Source organism: Melospiza georgiana, chromosome Z, assembly GCF_028018845.1.
Source record: "Melospiza georgiana isolate bMelGeo1 chromosome Z, bMelGeo1.pri, whole genome shotgun sequence".
Lineage (NCBI taxonomy): Eukaryota > Metazoa > Chordata > Aves > Passeriformes > Passerellidae > Melospiza > Melospiza georgiana.
This window is the reverse complement of record NC_080465.1, coordinates 730,822-750,205: the sequence shown is the minus strand read 5'-3', so window position 1 is coordinate 750,205 and position 19,384 is coordinate 730,822. Positions and strand designations below refer to the sequence as shown.

The 19,384-nt window shown below is 43.1% G+C and overlaps 1 protein-coding gene across 4 annotated transcripts in view; it reads right to left on the bottom strand.

The window, feature by feature from the left end:
• The window catches only part of ZFYVE16 (zinc finger FYVE-type containing 16), a 78,986-nt gene that overhangs the window by 52,681 nt on the left and 6,921 nt on the right, over window positions 1-19,384 (bottom strand). For 2 of the 4 annotated variants that reach the window (XM_058043450.1, XM_058043452.1), the window contains exons 3-18: window positions 17,111-19,245; window positions 13,875-13,971; window positions 12,848-13,024; window positions 11,923-12,071; window positions 9,510-9,879; window positions 8,779-8,901; window positions 8,534-8,689; window positions 7,725-7,949; window positions 6,375-6,457; window positions 5,301-5,405; window positions 4,733-4,883; window positions 4,484-4,564; window positions 3,794-3,956; window positions 3,332-3,437; window positions 2,762-2,926; window positions 744-2,503 (exon numbers count right to left, since the gene is read on the bottom strand). In XM_058043450.1, coding sequence (XP_057899433.1) covers window positions 2,342-2,503; window positions 2,762-2,926; window positions 3,332-3,437; window positions 3,794-3,956; window positions 4,484-4,564; window positions 4,733-4,883; window positions 5,301-5,405; window positions 6,375-6,457; window positions 7,725-7,949; window positions 8,534-8,689; window positions 8,779-8,901; window positions 9,510-9,879; window positions 11,923-12,071; window positions 12,848-13,024; window positions 13,875-13,971; window positions 17,111-19,245 — 4,448 coding nt within the window. In that variant the 3' untranslated portion in view covers window positions 744-2,341. Of the gene's footprint in view, window positions 1-743; window positions 2,504-2,761; window positions 3,438-3,793; window positions 3,957-4,483; window positions 4,565-4,732; window positions 4,884-5,300; window positions 5,406-6,374; window positions 6,458-7,724; window positions 7,950-8,533; window positions 8,690-8,778; window positions 8,902-9,509; window positions 9,880-11,922; window positions 12,072-12,847; window positions 13,025-13,874; window positions 13,972-17,110; window positions 19,246-19,384 lie in introns of those variants that run through there. The other 2 variants (XR_009115896.1, XM_058043453.1) reach the window with 2 other exon arrangements.

Here is a 19,384-nt window from a genome sequence, read left to right as displayed (position 1 = left end):
GGACAGGCAGCGGCGGCAGCCGGGACACGAACACGAGGGGCTCCGAGCGCTGGAGTCAAGTCGGGAGGATGCAGTGCTCAGCTGGGCCAGGGCAGCTCAGGGTGGGCACAGCAGGAGTTTCCCCATGGAAAGGGGGCTCGGGAGCTGCCTTGGCACTGCCCAGGGCGGGTTGGAGTGCCCAGCCCTGCAGGTGGCACTCGGAGCTCTGCGCTGGGGACAGGGTGGGGATGGGGCACAGCTGGGACAGCCTGGGGGGGGGTTTTCCAATTGATGAATTCTGTGGTTCTCTGTGAAAACGGGATGTCGGTGTACATCCCTGCATGCCCGGCAGACTCGGGAAAGGCTCGGGGCCCCGTGTGCCGCAGTGCCAGGCTCAGCCCTGCGCTCACACACACCCGGCTGGGCTCACCCGCCCCGCTGCCCCTCGGGCTGTTCCAGCACAGCCCTGCCCGGCCCGCGGGGCAATCGGGGCACGGCGGGGCAGGGCTGGGGCAGCCCCGGCTCTGTGCGTGCGTGTGAGGAACGGCAGGGATGGCACGGAGAGAGCAGGGCTGTGCTGGGACAGCCCGGGGGCACCCAGGCCTGCCCAGCCCCATGGGGGTCTCTCTCTGCACGGTGTCACTGCTGAGGAATGAATCCCATTTTTGGGGCAACAGCAGGAGTCCCAGGAAGCTGCAGAGACAGGACACGCACATTCCAAATCTCTGTTTGTTTTATTACGAATAAGAGGCAGAAGGTTGCAAGCATTGTAGTTAACTTTATTGATCATTACTGAAAAGGAGCTAGTAGAGGTTAAGTGCCAAGAGGCAGCTGTTCCTTCAGGTGCCCTGGCCCTGTCACAGACCCAAAACACTGCTGAGCCTCTTGCTGGGGCTCCCTCGAGGGCCTGGGTGCAGCTTGTTTTCAACAAGGACAGTTTTGTTCATACTGTGCGTGGGTTCAGTCCTTCTCCCTAACAGCAGCTGCTCAGGAGAAGTCAGCACGGAGGCTGAAAAGCAGCTCAGCTCCATCCAGGGTAAGATCTCAATGCCTGAACCCTTCCAGGACTGGAGTGTTAATGCACAGATAACAGCAGAGCAGATTAGGTTAAATTACAAATTGTTTTTGATACAAAAACATAAAATATCCCCTATTAGCATTAAGAAGGCATCCAAGTTTTAATACTCTCATTATAAAATTGTACCAGCATTTTTACTGAAAACAATATAGATCTTGTATATATTTAGTTTTGGTTCTGTTCTTGACAAGCAGTTGTGTGGCTGCTACCAAACCCCAACCGCAGTTTGATGAACCTCAGTACAAACCACATGCATCACAAATACATAAATAGATCTAAATGACCCAGTATAAAAAATACAGCCTATGCAAGAACCTCAGGTATACTAAAAATCCCAGAACGGTTTGGGTTGGAAGGGACCTTAAAGAGTCCCAACCCCACCTGCCACAGGCAGGGACACCTTCCACTAGAATCAACCTGTTTGTGAAAATTCAGACTTCATACATCTGTTCTCCCTGAAAGCAAAGGTGGCTACTAAAATGTGGCAAAAGCAGTAGACAGGAGCAGAAAAAATACTGCAGAAATCTTGTCTGACTTATTGCTACATGTAGATTACATCAAGAGTAATCTGGTTTTTTCCTAATCCTTGAAAGGTCAAATTGTGTATGGAATTCTGAACAGAGTAAAGAAAAAAGCACTTTTTATAAAAATAGCATCAATTTAAGTTAGATAAATCCTTATAAATACAAGAAAGAAACCAGTTGCTCTATAAAACATTAATTGAGAGCATATGTTCCTGAAGCACCAGCATCACATCCCCAGGTTAAGGACCTCAGTGAGGTGTTTATCCACACAGTATTCATTCCCCTGCGCTGCCCTGGCACACGGGGGGCTCCAGGCAGCTACAGCAGCTCTGGGCTCTGAACCCTTCTCCTGTGGAAAGGAAACAGGAACAGGGCCAGCCCTGCCCCAGTGCTCAGCTCTTGCAGAGATCACACGGAGCCCCAGCAGTTTGAGCTACACACTGGTGTGAGGGTGAGAGGCAAGATCCTGTCTATGACTTGGAGTCACACTACACCTACCAAGTGCTGCAGCTGTGTGACACTAACAAAACCTGCACTCTGCTGCACCTGTATTAAGTGTCAGCTTGCAGAACTCCATGACACAAACTGACTCTTTTGTGGCAGAGGAAGCAGGGAGGATCTGAGGGGTTTAAAAAAAAAAACAGTTTGAAAAGCTATTAAAACATAAAAGGATTAGAAACTTTAACATTTTTAGTGTTTGTAGCATTACAACTTTGGTGTTCAGATCTAGCAAATCAGTATATGCGTGTAATCAGCCTCATCAAGACAGGTGTTCTATAATGAAAAACACTAATTCCATTTTCAGTGGCAGAGCTGTAGGATCTGACATTCCACTGTGAATCACAGGAATCAGAGCACTGTCCAAGTCGTTCAGGTAGTTCTGTGGGAGAAGGTGCCCTCCAGATCCTGCTAAGTATTCAACCTAGGAGGGAAACATACTGATATTAATTCACACTTCTTGTATTAACATTATATGCAAAACATGCTGCATCACAGTAAAAGAGTATTTCATCTACCATGAAGTGAGAAATTAATGACTAAGACAGCTTCTGCCCCAAAAGTCATCCTCAGGATCTTGGGTAGGGCAAAACTCTAAACCTTCATGGAGAGATCCAAGGTATTTCCAAGGGAAGGTACTTCAGTGGGAATGGAGTGTGTGCAATAAAAGTTGAAAGCTTACCATGTCTGAGTCGATGGAAACTCTGAGTCCTATCTTATTCATCCCGTTATTTTTCAAGGTTTTAAGGTGAGGGCAAAGAGCAGTGCTGCAGGCAATGGCAATCTCTCTTGCAAACTGGTGGGGAACAGCACTGGAGGGTTCACGATCCTTTGCAAAATGGTAAACCTGAGATCAGAGAAAGGGAGGGGCAGTCAGCAGCCTGGTACATCCCAAAGTTAGGAAAAAGAGTATTTCAGGATCACATAACACCAAACAGGGCAAGCTTTGGTGCTTGTCTGCTGCGAAAGCACCCGAGTATTTCATCCACACAACCAAAATACTTCAGGAACCATGGGAATGCCTGCATTTGGCATTTGCAGAGCCGTCACTGGCAACAGACTTGAGTCTTTTTCAGAGGACAAAAAATTACAAGTGTGTAAACTCACCAAGAGCTGCAGAGAACATTCTGCCTGGCAGCACAGCTACAAATAAAATCAGCTCATTTTAACAGCTTCACTTAGTACCATCACATTACCACTTAAATATTCCATAAGTAATAAAAAAGGCTCAACAACTATGTAATTCACTAACTTCAGTGCACTTCATAACTTTTCCCTCTCTTTCGAAGTCTCTGTATTGTGGTGCTTTCTCACTCTGAGTTCCTTCCATTGATTCTCCATCAACTGGGCTCAAAATTCTATGGAAAACAATAGTGTGATTAGCAATTTAAACAACACTTATAGTTTAGATACAGTAACTTCTATGCAATGGTATTTACCCATTCTTTAAGGCTATTTAAACACCTTAGAAACAAAGTACAATACAGGACTTGCACTATGAAAATACAGATGGTACAAAAGGAAATATAAATAGGGAACTAACAGAATTAATAGAAACCTCATCTTGCAGGCTTAAGACACTATAAACCATCCTTGGTATCAAGCACTTTCTGTCACAAGAATACTTCAGATTAATTTTAAGAAACTAAAGGGAGGTATTTGAACATTGGGAGGAAGAACTCTCTCATATGTCTGGCTTTGGCAGTACATTTACCCTTTGTTTGTTTTCTCTTCATTTTCTACCCAGCAAATATCTACGTATTCCTTCACGTCCCCTGTATCCACTTGTCCACAGGTTATCCTGAAGTCCTTCTTGTCTCTTAATGCCTGACGTAGGCCTTCCATGGTTTCTTGTGTTATTTGTACCATCAGCCCATCTAGAAGAAAACCAGTTAAAATTCCACATTATCCACAGGAAAAGCAGCTCAGCTTCTTATAGAATCTTGGCTTAAGTTCTACTGAGACCAACCATCTCCTACAGGTAATTAATAAATGCACAAAAGTACTGCATGCCCCACCTACAGCACTAAATGTTACATGAAAGAGGAAGAAAACCTATTTTGTCAACAGAACTCAAACTGAAAGATTATTTTTAAGTTAATTTTTGATTGTTTTTGCATATATATGCCAATATGTACATTTCAGCAATATGGCAATGAAAATAGTTCCATAAAGGAAAGATCTGCACTGATTAAACAGTTTAAATTTGAATGTTTTAAAACAAGTAGGTGAACTGTCATGTAATTTTAGGCACCACTTCTTTGCAATAAGTTTCATACAAGATTTAGAAACCTGAAAAGAAATGTTTAGCTTACTGAGACATAAAGACTTTGCACAAGGCTGCTGCTATTTATTTATTTTTCTTTTTCAGTCTCTTAAGAGGAGAACAGAACAAAATTCTTACCTTCAACTATACTGGATTTAGCTAAAAGTCCTGAAGATGATTTTAAGGCTCCATTAAACACCACAAAACTTGCACCTGTAACTAGACAAAGTAGGATGGAAGTCAGTACCGCTTCGTGTCACTCCAGTCAGTCATAACTGACATTAAACACAATTTAATGTGACACCAGAGATGCATTTTCCACGCAGCCTAACACTGAACTTCCATTGCTGCTCTAGAAATGTGATTTTTGTCCCCCAGACCTCTTACCTTCCCTGGGCTGTCCCGTGGCACTGATGGCCTGTGTGTGATAGAGGCCCTGCTTGTTCTGCACACACACCAGGTGAGAGTCTGCCTCGGTATTGAAACTGGCTCCAATGCTAATTACATGTTCATTAGAGGAATTGATCACTCTCATCACCTGTCAACACAAAGTTTGTCATTACACTGAAAAATCTCACCAAGAGTGGTTTTTGGTTGCTGCTTGTTTGGGTTTGTTTTTGTTTTTTTTAATTACTGAAGCAAAACATCATAATCGGGAAATCTGCAACAGGGAATGTTTAAAAATACATGCTGAAGGATTTTGAAGAAACTGCAGATCTTTCAGTACTTAACAGCTATCCTAAATCTCTACTCCTCATTATCCACCTTCCAGTGTACCACAGAAGGAAGTGTGTGCTCAGGTAATTGCATGCCCTTCCCATCACACATTTAGGCCACTATAAAGTTCTGAGGGAGGGTTTTTTCCAAGAGCTGATGGCAGAGGTGTGACTGGTGTTGTACAAAAAATGGAAGACTAAAGCAGTTTGGATTAGAAAGCTAAGATGGAGGTACTCACCTCATTGTGCTTCCTCAGAGGTATTTTAATACAGCTTCTACCCATTTCCACATGGACAAACAGGTTGTCTATGGTATGCAAAGTGTACTGGTAATTTCTGAAGTCCTATAACAGACAAAGTATTTATGTTAGCAGACAATTAAGTATTGTTTTATTACCTTTTCCTTACCTTCATCACTTAGATGAAGGTACTCTAAATGCATCTGTAGGACTTCCAAAAAACAGTAGTATTTAGAGTGGCTGAAGACTTAGGGATCCCTTTTTTCCCACCAGGTGTATGTGACAGGTATCTCAGGGAATGTATTAATAAATTCAGAGCACTGACAAATTAGCTCTGTTAACCAATGGGTTATTTACTCTATGGCTAATTCATTCACATTAGAATGCCAGTGATTTAGGGAAAGAAAAACTTCAACACCCTCCCTCCCTTCTCTGATAGAAAAGTGAAGCGTGGAAGCCTCCACCTAGATGAGTTTGTTTGCAGGCTCACAGCAAAAAAAGGGCTGGAAGTCCTGTGTAAGTATCAGAAGAGGAAGGTTACTGCTCAGGAACATAGGCTTACTGCAATCTAAAATCAAATCGTTTGGGTAACAGAGGGAAAGCTTCCACAGGAAATGGCATGAATTTCAGACCTGTGGTTTTGCCAAAAGTCCTTCACAAAAGACAGTCAAGCTGAATAACTGTGGCAAGATAAGGTTTGTCTGACAAAGCAATTAGTACTGCAGTTAGTCCACAGCATCTGCCTGTCAAGTGTTTCTTCACATTTAAAACTGTCAGATTTAAGACCAGAATCCCTGCACCACGATGATGCTCAGAAGAAAGAAATGCACCTGAATGATGACTACCAGCATCAGTGCAAATGCCAACATCTCCCTCACTCATTAAAAACCTTTTTTCACTACCAGAATTAATGCATAACAATACAAGGTGAAACAAACTGCTTCTTTAACTCCCTCACGAGTTTTAAGTCAAGTACGAAGAACAGAAATGTTAGCTCTGCTTTCAAGATTCAGCATTTGTTTGGAGGATGTTTTGGTGACAACAGGAAGGGCAGGTAGTGAAGCATCTACTCACAACAAGCAGGTTCATAATCGTGTGTCCAATGTCTCTGAAGAGCGGCTCCCGGCGCCTGACACTTACCATGGGAGTTGGATAGGCTAGGAAGAAAAAGGTCACATTTACCTAACAACAACTCTACAACTTGACATTCCAAGTAGTTCTATAGCTTTTTTCACCTATAAGCTGTCTCTAAACCTCAATATCTGACCAGCCAAAGGAAGCAGAGCCCCTCTGTAATTTTCAGCCGCAGTGTGGTTCTCCCCTCATGGTTATATCTGACAAAAGTGGTTAAAAAAGCCAAGCAGGGCAAGTGGATCGGTAAGAGAAAGGACAACAACAAAGCAGCTGCCACCTCTGTCACCATGCAGACAGGATCTGGCTGGCAGAGGGCCACTGTGGGCTCCAGAAGTCCATGAACAGGTGACAGGTCCATGTTTATGTGCTGGACAATTCCCACCTTTACACAGACGGGGCAACTGAGAGGCATTTTAAAAAATTGTATCCCATATCAGTGTCATTGAAGGGTGAGTCGTAAGAGATGTAAAACTCAACGCCGTTCTATCAGAAACTCACTTATTTCTGGGTTACAATACCTTACAAATGTTTTTCAGCCTATTAGCTGTAGCCACACAGTGCTACTAATACTTCTAACACCAACCACCTATTATTTTACCCCATGTGGTTTTGCTACAATGCATCTTTCACAGTTCTGATTCTCCAAAATATCTGGTCTTTTTGCAAGGCCATCCTTTGAAACTTGTTTCTAGTTCAATCTCTCTCTCAACAATGCCATCTCTATTCCATGGCCTTCCTAAGTCAGCACACAGATGTACAAGACTGTGTGAGCTTTCAGTCAGGTTTGGAGAATCCCTTACAAATCCATTTCTCACATTTATGGACTTGCAGCTTCTACAGTGGTGGGCTACAGCCTTTTTACATGCCTAGAAGTTTCCAATGTATTAATAAGTTATCCTTTTAAGTAATCAATACCTTTATTTGGTTAATGAAGCAGTAATATTTTGCCAATATACTTAAATAATTTAATTTAAATAACCATTTTATCAGAATTGCAAACTGGGCTTGTGATCATCCCTTCAAACCTTTCTCCTACAACCAAAAAAAAATCTTTATATTTTACTGCCAGTTTTGGTTTCTTAGCTTTCTCATCTGCTAAGAGAAAAAAAAATCAAAGAAGTCTATCAGGACAATGAACACTCCCAGGTGGCTCCACATGTTGGGCTTATACAAGTGTAATATAAAATACTGCAAAGATTATTTAAAAACAGCTTGCTTGTCTAAAAACTACTCGTATTTTCCAAAGGGAACTTTACAGTTTATGCAGCTACTGTCACTGTTAAAACTTACCCCCATATTCTGCTCCCAATCTCAGCATCAAGCGTATTGGAAACACTTTTGCCCAGGGTATTTCCAGCTTATGGATCAGAATGCCACAAAGAAAAGGGTTATCTGGTAGAATGTGATCATCAAGTTCCTGAAAAGTTGGTGAAACAAACAGGAATCCACCATGCTCTTTGCTGCTGAGAAAGCTTTCCGTAAAAGTAATGTTTTCCATATTTTTGATGAACTTTCCTGTAGAAAGAAGAATGGAGAGTGTTTACAGAGCTGGGTCACTCACCGCTCCGCGCCAAGAGAACTGCACTAAGCAGTGAGCTCTGACAGACCTGCCAGCCCCACCCTTCCCCTCACATCTTCCTGAAGCCTGTCAGCTATCTAAACCCACACAACATGAGCCTGTACTTCATCCCCAAATGAACCTGACTACGGAGCTAAGTTCCTCCAAACAAGTGCCTAAAGTCCTAAACACATCAGTGGATGAGTTTTGATCAATAGAAAAAATACTTACATTTATGAGCACTGTACTTCTACAAATGAAGTGCAGGTATCCTAAAAACTACAAACTCAGGGCTCATACCTAGAATCTCCACCACAATATGACTAAACAACAAAAAACCTGCAAACAGGATGTTTACAAAAGTATATGAAACAAACACATTCATTTGTTTCTTTTATTTAGAACTCTAGTCTAACACTGCCAGCTCTTTCAACAGAATCATTAGACAAATAATTCAAGAAAAAATTTCTATCAACTTTAGGTTTTAAAGATCAGCAAGAATATTCTACACAAGAAAAAGTTAGACATTAAAATGACACACCTTTCATTGCATCTTTATAGATGTCAAGAAATAATTTGAATATTTCACTAGGGAAAACATCTTCATCTGGCAAACGCTGCAACAGAATGACAATTTCTGCCTGACCCAAACCATGCAGTCCATTTGTTGAGAAGCACCAGCACTTTTCTGAGGAATCTTTAAAAAGATAAGATACCATAGTAATGCTGTTTTACAGACAGAAAAAAAGGCTTGATTTAATGGAGAAGAAAATGTGCAATGCTTACATGTTATTAGCCTCACATTGACAAGCAAGTTTGCATTTAGAATAAAAGTCAATGGATTAGGACCTCCTTCCCCAAGCAGCAAGGCGACCTTTTGGTGAAATGGATGTTCCTCCACCAGAAGATCTAAATAAATTGACACATGATTTAGTTCAAAATACCAGCCAATGACCCAAACCAAGAATCAGTTCACTGTATGACAGAGTCCTCCCATCCTCCTACTCCCGTGGTTATTCCCAAGATTTGAATAGCTACAGACCAACCAGGGAACAGCTTACCCTGAGATTCAAGGAACACAGAGAACTGAAGCAGCAGCTTGTAAGACAGGTGCAAACCAGGGCAGCCCTGACTTTGGAAATCCCTGACTGCTGACTCCTCATCCATACCCTGATTCTGCCAGGTACCTCTGATAAGCACAGCAACCTCTGATAACCACTATCATGCAATTCAGTGGTTACGCATTCTTCTCATAACATACTGATCTTGTTAGAAGTGCACAGTCATTACCCAACAATCCAGTATGCAACAAATAAATTACATGAGAATTACATTAAAATACAATTTTTTGAGTCTGTATTTATGAATGAGTCTGTATTTACAAATCCGGGATAGCGGAAGGTGTGGGTGATAGGGGGTGGCACTGGATGAGCTTTAATGTCCCTTCCAAACCCAAGAAATTCTAGGATGCTGTGAGGAAATAGCAACAATTTTCTCAAGAAGTTAGCAGCTTTTACCTTTCCCTTTTTCACCCAGTGCAAGCAGAAGTGGAGGCAGCTCATCACCATCAGGAAGAAGGCTGATGTCTCGTTGCACCCAGTTCTCCACCCCACAGAGTGCTCTGCAGCTTGAGGCAGAGACAGGCACAGCCTGTGTGCTCTGGCCCTCTGAACCAGGACTGCTCTCCTCTGCTGCTGCAGGGGAACACTCTTCAGTGCCTGGAGTGACAGATCTGTCACTAGGTACCACCTCACTCTGGCCAGGCACGGCCTGCTCTGCACCCTCTGAAGGTACAGAAGGATGTAATTCCTCCATCCTTGTCATCTTATCTTCCCTCAGTTTTTGATTCACATCAGTTACCAGGTCATCTTCCTCTGGGTTTGCAGCCTGTGAGGAAGAAATAACAACAACAAAAAAAAAAATCTACGTTGTCTCATAACCAGCTAAATCTTCATTACTAGTATTCTAGAAGCAAAAAGAGAAAGAAATCTATCACAAAAGTTGGGAATACATTTCCTCCTAATAAGAAGAAAGCCATCCAATCTCTCCTGGATCCTCTTTTTTTTTTTTTTTTGTTTAGGAGTTATATGGGTGAAGATGCACAGTTAATATACTTGTTTGGTAACACAAACTAGCTCAGCAGTTGTGTACTGCAAACATTTCTACTCCACTTCTACCATTCTACTAATAGCTGAATGTAGCTTTGCTCAGTCTGATTAATTTTTAGTTTGGAGTCCAACGCACACTGCTCCCCCAGCAAGACAGGTATGACAACCATGAACACAGGCACACTGGGATGTCAGCTGTCATAAAAAAATGAAATGGAAAAAGCCAATCCCCCAAGACTCCTCCAAAAAAACAGGGATGCACATTATCTTCCTTTAGCCTTGCATCCTGTACCAGACTTTGTCCACACAACAAGAAAAACCCTGGCAACTTTAAGCTTGTCCTGTAGCAGTTCTTCTGGTGTCTCATCAGCTTCCAGCAAATCTTCCATTTAACAAACATGCTGCCACAAAATAAAAAAAAGCCAACAACTCCAAAGGGAAGACTCCACAAAAACACAGACAAAAACAAGGCTAAATTGGCTAATAGCAGACTTCTTCCCTGAATCTGCTTGTGGGTGTTTCATACTTGGCATTTTCTGCCCTTCACATACCCTGCAGCAGCACTTCCAGGATTTTGTGTTGCCTTTGCTTTGGAGCTGCACTGTGCTGGTTTTGTCTGAGCTTCTGAGGCTGCACAGGAGAAGCATCAACTGATTGTCTTCCACTCACTTTATCCATGCAGCTTTTAATTTTAGACATTGCCCATCTTCTGCAAGTGCAAATATCCTACTCTTTCCCCAAAATGAGAGACAGGCTGTATCTTTTGTTTACTCTCTTTTTTTATTTGATTACTACAGTTCTTCATGAGTATAAGCTGATTTAAATGCTATACACCTGTTAAGTGCTCAGATCCTCCATATACAAATAATAATGATCTGGTTTTTTTAGCTTTATCAATGTATTGTAAAAAGTCTTGAGTGCTGTGAAAATCATGGAATTTAAGTTACTAATTGAGACAGTGCTTCAGTGTTTGCTATGTTTTATCTTAAAAAGGCTTCACCTGAGGAACCTTGCTAAGTCTTTCCACAGCAAACTTACACCTCTTCTGTGGACTTTTTTTTAAAAGTGCAGTTCATTCACTAGTATGCATGTGACTCAAAATTAGAAAACCAATCCCCCTCTTGGTTCAGTATTACTTCACACTAAAAGCAATACACAGATTTTGTTGCAACCTATAATCTCAGACCCCATAATGCCCTATAATTGCAGGGCACTAACCAAGTTGGTTAGTCTGATCCAGAGGGAAACTGATGGATTATATAATATACATATATATATATATATATATACACACATATATACATATATATATATAAAAAATATAAACTGATATATAAATATATATATAAACTGATGGATTATAATAGTGAATATATAAATATAAACGGATGGATTATATAGTATATATAAAATATAATATAGCAGGCCACTGGAATAAAAGCAAACAACCACAAACTTGTACTATAAGCACGTTGCTAATGACAGCCTTAAGAACTGTGGCTGAGGTGCCCTTCACAAAAGCGGTTCATCAAACACTGCGTACTGAAAAAACTGCTCTGGCAAATTTTCAGCCACACCAGTTCTGAAGTTCACAGACACCTCAAACCAAAGGAGGTTTCCCTTTGAAAACCTTGCTCAGTTTTACTCAAATTGAAAAATACTACGACGTTTTTCAATCCAAGGACTTCAGAGCTGCTGCCCAAAGGAGTGTCTCAGGTTCCAAAGGTTGTGACTCAGAAGCCCTGGTGTGTAAGGGCCCATCCCTGGCCAGCAAAGCTCTCCCCATAGATAATTTGTGCAGGTGAACCCTCCCGACTCCTACCGTGGGCGTCTCGGGCAGCTCTGTGCTCTCTGGGCTGGATTCCTGTGACCTCTTTGCTCCTGAGGACAGCTTTGCTGTGTCTGCCACCTCCCCGTTTGGCAGAATACCATCTGCAAACCAAACCCTCTTCTGCTCTCTGGGGCACAGCCCTGCGACAGACGAGAACAACAACTCTGAATTATCGCGAGTTACAGACGCTCCACCAGCTGAGAGGGATGGAAATGAAGCCCCTTCTCTCCACCCCATGGACAGAGAATGCCTGTTCACTGGAACAGAGTACAGGGCAACACTGGCCAGTCTCCAATCAGGCAATATAAACTCTCACCTGCAGAGGAAGCTGCCCTGCTACAGTTAAATCTATCAATTCGTATTACAGAAGGCTACTTCCTCAATCACCCCTCCACAGTGACCTAAGAATGAAATAAAAGATGGAATACACTCTAAAAAAAGTTGATTTATCATTTTGTTCACAATGTGTTCTGTTTGAAGAAGGTCAAATGTTTAATAAAAGTGGAACAAAGACACTAGTTAGCCACTAATCATTTGTATTTACACAGAGAATAAGCTTTGCTCTTCCCTTCTAACTTCTCCCTGAACAGCTACTTTTTGTTTCCACTTTAAGACTGGCAGTCCAACACGAGCCAGCGATCTCCCAAGAGATGTAAAAATTATAGAATGAACAGCTACACAAAAAGATTTACATTGTAAGCAGAGAAGGCAATGAAAAAAGTAACATCCACTTTTCATAAATGGAGATTTAGAACCAGCTGGGGCCTGGCACCAAGACTGGGAAGTGAAAGTGCTTCCATTCAGAGTGTTCCTGTTTCACACAAAAAATACCAACAATAAATCCCAGATGTGATAAGCAGCTCTTTCCAAAGAGACTGTCAAAGTGTGAGATGTGTGTTACATTGAGGATCTGTACCTTCAGGACCAGGTTGTTTAAGTGCTGAGGTAGGCAACAGTGCAGATGGTGAAGGAGAGCTGGCACCCCCAGGTATCTGGGCCTCCTCTACAGATGCAACAGCAGAAGAATGCTCAGAGGAGACACTGGAATTGGGGACAGGACCAGTTGGACTCATCATCCTTTCAAATGCCTGTGCTAAAATAATGTGGTTAGTTTTTAAGATCGCACAATTGATTAAATTTCTTTTGCAGAGCAGTACTGTAGGAGGGTGTTTTTTGAGGGAGGCAATGTAAAGTTTGTGATCTACCTATGAAAAATAAACAGTCATACTGTTGTATGGAAGAAAATTTGGACTGATTTTCTACCTGCATAATTGCCTCATTTCTCATGAGACAAAGAGACCTCCCCTTGTTCTCCCTGCAGTGGCTACACCACTATGACTCCTGACCCTTGGGGCAAACACGTGTCACATCTGAACTCCACTGAGGTGCCTATTAAAAATCTGACATGTTTTCAACTTGTTATTTACATACTCATCAACAGGACCTCACTTGTTTCTCCTGATGTTTTCATAAGCATCCATGGTTAGCTTTCCAGTTAAGAAAAGGTTATCTGATGAGTCATGTACTGCAGCCCTGGTAAGTGACTTTAAAAACACCAGGACAGGAAGCAACATAAAGTGGGCAAACATGTGAGAACAAGGAGGGATGTGGCCTTTAAACACACACAGGGCTACTGTGGAGGGAGGGTAACTTCTCCTAGATTCCTGTCACAGATGACTCAAATTGTATTCTTCTGTAACCTTCTATTTAGTCCTATGGAGTTAAAAGCTACTTTTTTGTTTGTTTGTTTGTTTTAAAAAAAACAACCAACTCGAGCCTCAAAGTTCAGAATAAGAACTGGAATCCAACTAAGAAACAATTATCTTTATCCCTCCATCTCAGAAATAGGAAAACCTACACCAATTAATCAAGCTCCCCAAAAAGAATAAGGGTTAAAGAGACAGTTCAATGATTACTGCAATTACTCCAAAAAACCTCTTTACCTTTATTAATATCATCATAACAGCCATTGCAGACTCTCGCTTCCTTCTCCATGTAATGCAGTTTGCATTTTCGTTTACAACAGCTACCACAAAAAACCTGAATCAGAAAAGGATTGCATTAAATATTATAGACATATTGCACAGCAAATAGGAAAATACACTTCCTTCATCCTAAACCATCTGCAGCCTTGTATTCAAGCCTGTATCTTAATCCCTGACAAAGAAATCCTCAGGAAAAACAAGAACAACAAAGACAAAACCCTTGATACACACCAAGCAGAAAGCAGCAACATGCAGGACTCAACTGAAATTATAATAAAATTTTTTCTCTGGAGGGATGAAAAGATTTCAGGTTGCACCACCTATCCCAAATTCTTCTCAATCCTACTTGTGATTGTGCCGTAAGTATTTCACATGAGCCCGCAGCCCCAGGGCCAAGGAGCGAGGCGCAGAGCTGGCTCTTGCTCTGGGGCTGCAGGACCATCCCTGCAGCCCTGTGCGCTCAGCACGGCTCTCAGGAAGCTGCTGCCAGTCTGGCAGGCACTCGAGGCTGCCTCTCCAGCCTGGCACAGCCCAGAGCTGCCTGCTGCAGGCTGCTGGGGCAGGCTGGCTCGTGTGCTGGGCTGCTGAGTGCCTCTCCTGCTCCCTCAGCAAGAACAAGCAGTGCTGCCTGCATGGGACAAGCTCCCTTCACACAAGTATTTGCTGCTTTGGAAGAACAGAATATGCTCTTCCAACAAGCTATATATCCTCCCTATTTTGGAGCAGAAATAGGGGGGAAGGTTGCCTCATTAGCCTGGACAATCTACAATGGGATCTACACAATCCCATTCAAAGAATTATGTCTTTAGAATAGCTGGTGTTTTGCAAGAGTTGCCATAAATATCTGGAGGTTTTGCCACTTTCCCCTTATGTTCTTTCAAGGATGATCTGCAAGTTTTTAACGAGTCACACCATTTTTAGCTATATGCAGACTCTGGACCCTTTACAAAAGGTCTTTTGAAACCCCTAAAGGTGTTCTCTATTCCTAATTGCTCCCAATCCAGAAAAACAAAGTGGATCAAGGCTCAGGAGGAAAGGGGGAGGGAAATCCCAAACAGGAGTGGCATAGGAAAAAAGAAAGTTATTGCAATTAACTCCTCCAAGCAGGAAAACTCACTGCAAAAGCAGTGATTGGTCAGTGTAATATGAGCTAAAAAAAGAAGCTATTCCAGCTGCTTCTGGATTAGTGCCACAGGTAATCTACCTCAACAGGAAACACGCATGCTCAGTACATATGTTAGGAATGTGATTGATGAGGATTAATTGCTAATCAGTTATAATCCGCTTCAGGGCTTCAAGTGCCAAGCAGCACAATCCCCAGCAAGGAGTGTTCTCCTCACACCCTTGGTGACACTGGGACCTGCAGGGGATAGCAGGAGGATTAATCCTAATGCACCTGAAAGGTGAAGGCAAACTAAGAGACAGGAGAAAGGGAGTGAGTAGCAGGCTGTTGGGCAAGCAAGTGGGTCCTGCTTGAACTAGGAAGAAAAAAGGTACCACAGCAAGAGACAAACACCTGGAAAATGGAACTGCAAAGCTGTTTGGCCTTGTGAGGGCTGCAGAGGGCAGAGAAAACAGGGACCACTAACTGCACACTTCCCTCTGCCACAGATGCCAGAGTCCACCAGTGCTGCTATTTTCATGGATAAAAAAGAGCTATGGGAATCCATACAACTGTCTTGTAGAACAGTCCCTAGAGGATAACTGTGAATTTTAAACAGTTTTCCCTTAGTTCCCAAATGGCTGAAAACACAACAAACAACAGCTTCACAAGGAATGCCCGATTTGGGATTTTTTAAGACAAAAAAAGTCGCTATTAAAAAGATAGAAAGTCTTATGAGGCAGAAGGTTAAGCTGCACATTCAGAAAAGCTGTAATTGCACAGCACTCCCATATCTCTCAGGTTTAGACAAACCATGCTGCCTTCACTCCCTCTCCTAATGAAGAGACATTGTGATGCTCCCTAAATACACTGCTGCTGTGCCACGATCCCCTCAGCCGACACACTCACAGCTGTCAACAGCACTGTGCAGTGAAGGGTCGCCCATCTCTAGACAAGGTGTGAGAACTTCACAGCAAATGTGAAACAGGAACCTGAAGTCAGTCAGTCTTATGACTAAAATGGAACCCACTCTGAAGGTCTGTGCTTAAACCATCACAAAATCTCACCAGGATATTCTGGCAGCAAGTTCCACGGCTGCCAGGTCAGCACAAGGAGTTCTTCATTTCCTGGACACCTCAATTCACACCTACATTTTAGTTCACAGTGGCTGCAGCTGAGTAAATGAGCATCATCCTTTGAACACACAGTGCTGGAAGAGAGGTAGAAAGAAAAACTACCATGCCTTTCCAGGCGGTGCTTAACACTGGGGATGCAGAAATTTAGTGCTAACACCAGTCTTTGCTCTGTCTCCTCATCCTTACAGCTTACAGAGCAACACTGAACGGTGTGGTCACTAGAACTCCTAGCATTTCCATTTATGCACCAGTACAAGCCACAGTAGATCACAAGGGAATTCCAAACTGAGGATCAGCTTTGGCATCACTTACTCTCTGTAGAAGACCTCAGGCTGAAAAAAAGTTCTACAATTACTCATTTTGTTGGTGAATCACATACTTTTACCCTGAGATGAGTTCCTTAGAAAGTGATACATCTAAACACACTGTAAGACAGATTTAGACCATAAATTCTTTTGCATTGGTACTGCTGCTACAGCTCCTGAAAAAATGCAATCCCTTCAGGTTCAGGGGCAGTGCTCTACAGTTATAATAACTAGTAACACCACTGGATTCTCATCATCACCACCTCAATTTTTTAGAACATAAACAGTTAAGTTAAAAGCTCAATAATGGCTTGATTCAATACAACTACGCTGAAATAGTCCATCATCTCATCTCCCCTACTCTATGCAAAACACACCAACCTAGCCAGTAATGGCAGATAAGAATATACTTTGTACTTCTCTTTAATCACAATTTTCACAAAAAAGGCCATGTGTTTCTTAATTAATATCAGTCTTTTCCAAAAGTCTTTAGGTTCCTATGGAGGGAAAATAAAACCTAGTCTTTGTCAAGTAAAGTACTTTGAGCCCAGAACACTTCTGTCAACATCCTCTACCTTCTCTATCTCAGTTATGGCCAAATGAGAACGTCCTTTTCCTGTGGCAGCACAGGACCTCTCCCCGGTGACTCACCTTCCCACAGGCCCGGCAGTGGTGTCGTCTCTTTGTGAAGGTGAACTTGGCCTGGCACTTCATGCAGTTGGGTGCCTCTGAGTCTGGGACCCACAGGGGCTGCTTCCAGGACAGAGCTGCGGGCGCCTTACGTGGCTCAGCGCTCTCCGACGCTTGATTTCCTACAGCCTCAGAGCTGCTTTCCCCAGGGTCAGTGTTACCAGCATTTACACTGGTGTCTGGGAGGGGAGCTTCTGGGCTAACAGAACCACACTCCTGGCTTTCCCTTTCAAGTACACTTGTTCTATTCACTTGTTTCTGACCAGCAGCTCCCTGGGAAAGGTCAAGCAACTGCTTTGGTCGTGCACCTTCAATACAAATATCAGAAACCAGAGCTCCACTGCCACTCTCAGTCGTGCCTTGACTTTGAGACATGGTGACCTCTGCTGCAGCTTCCACTTCATTGTCAGGAACAGATGCTTTAAGGTTACTATTAATGCTTGTTATCTCCTCCAGTTTTGCCTGCATAAGCTCTTCATTGACCTCTGTGAAATCCAGGCTGTTCAGATCTGTTAAACTCCCTCCATCTGCATCAGCTTCCACCAAGTTACCATCATTGCCTGAAGACTTCAACACACTGGACTGCAGACTTTGTCCATACAAGAAATCATCAAGCTCAGCATCGCTTATTAGAATATCACTTTTAATAATATTGTCCTCAACAGTAAAGTCAGCCATAACAGAGCTCATGCTCTCATCATAAAAAGTGTCTACACCAACATCATATGGCTCAGCTCCAGGGTCTAGAAAAGCAGAAGCAAAAGCTTTGATTTGCTGAGAATCACTATCATCAATTATATTCTCAGTACTGTATTTCTCTCCATCTCCACTTTCTTCTGCAATACTTTCACTTATTTCAGCTACATCTTCTTGCTCATGCCAGCTAGTACTTTCACAGGATTCCCTGCCAGGGAGAAGAGTTTTAGACTCTCCAGCATGAACAGTTACAGTATCACTAATAACCTCCGCCACTGCATTTTGAGGTAGAGGATTAACCTTTTCTTCTGATACAACTAAGGAACCACACATGGACACAGGAAGGGAAAGACAAGACAGAGATGTCTGGACATCCTCAGCTGACATACATGAACTGGAAACACTGCTTGGCACCTCATCCCTATTAAGTTCTTCACTATCTACATTCTCTTCTGTGCCTTTCTTTTCCAATTCTACTTCAGCTCCTATTTGACACGAGGAGCCTGGCAAGACATGATTTCCAGGTACTCTTGCACTGCTGTTGTGCCTCTTTGGCAGCTCTGAAGGCATGGAATCAGCATTACTCCCATTGTTTGGATCTACTTTTCCTACGGCATTTCCTCCATATGCTTCTTCGCTTGCTGCAGAGCACGCACCGTCATCCTGTGTTTCAAAAGGCAGTTTTTCATCTTTGGGACTGTGTGCATTCCAAGTCTGTGATGTTACAGTGACACATTCAGGATCCAGGGCAGCAGTTTCTCCAGGGTGGTCAAGTACTTCATTGCACTTTACAGGTTCTGTCCTGTGTTGATCGTCACACAGACCCAGGACTGCTCCGGCAGCGTAACTTTCTGGTTTTAAAGCTAAATCATTAATTTGTTGTGTTGCAAGATGCCCTGAATCTTGTAACACCGAGTCCCCATCCCTCTGCTGTGCGCTGGCAGCCCCGCTGCAGCCAGGTGAAGTCACACAAACAGGCGTGGGGACACAAGACACGCCACAGGCAGCGGGCCCCTGGGTGCCCTGGAGCTCATCCGGCTGCAGCTCCCGAGCCCCTTCTGGAGCAGCCACTGAGGGGATTAAATCTGCTGTGTCACTGACAAGGTCACACACAGGCACGCTGCACCTTCCCAGGCTCAGAGCCTCAGCCTCACTGAGGGAGCTGCTGTCCACAGTGGACAAGAGGTCGGGTCCAGCCACACCTCTCTCTTTGGGTGGTGAGAAGCTGAGCACATCCCTTGTGCCTGCTGGGGCGCAGGGAGAGCTCTCCTCTGGGGCAGGACATGCAGCAGGATCCTCTGGCAGCTCTGCTGTGGGGTGTGCATGCTCTAAGCAATCCAGGACTGAAGACAGCTTTGAGTCGTATGGATTTTGAGGGGTTCTGAAGCACTCATATTCATCTATTTTAAGCAAGAAGAGATCAAAAGCAAAGTTTATGACTCCTCTCTTTCCACAGTGCACTACCTCCTCTCAACCCCATCTATTCATCAATACAAGCTTTTACTTAGCAGATGCTACTTTCAAACTCCATGGTAACAG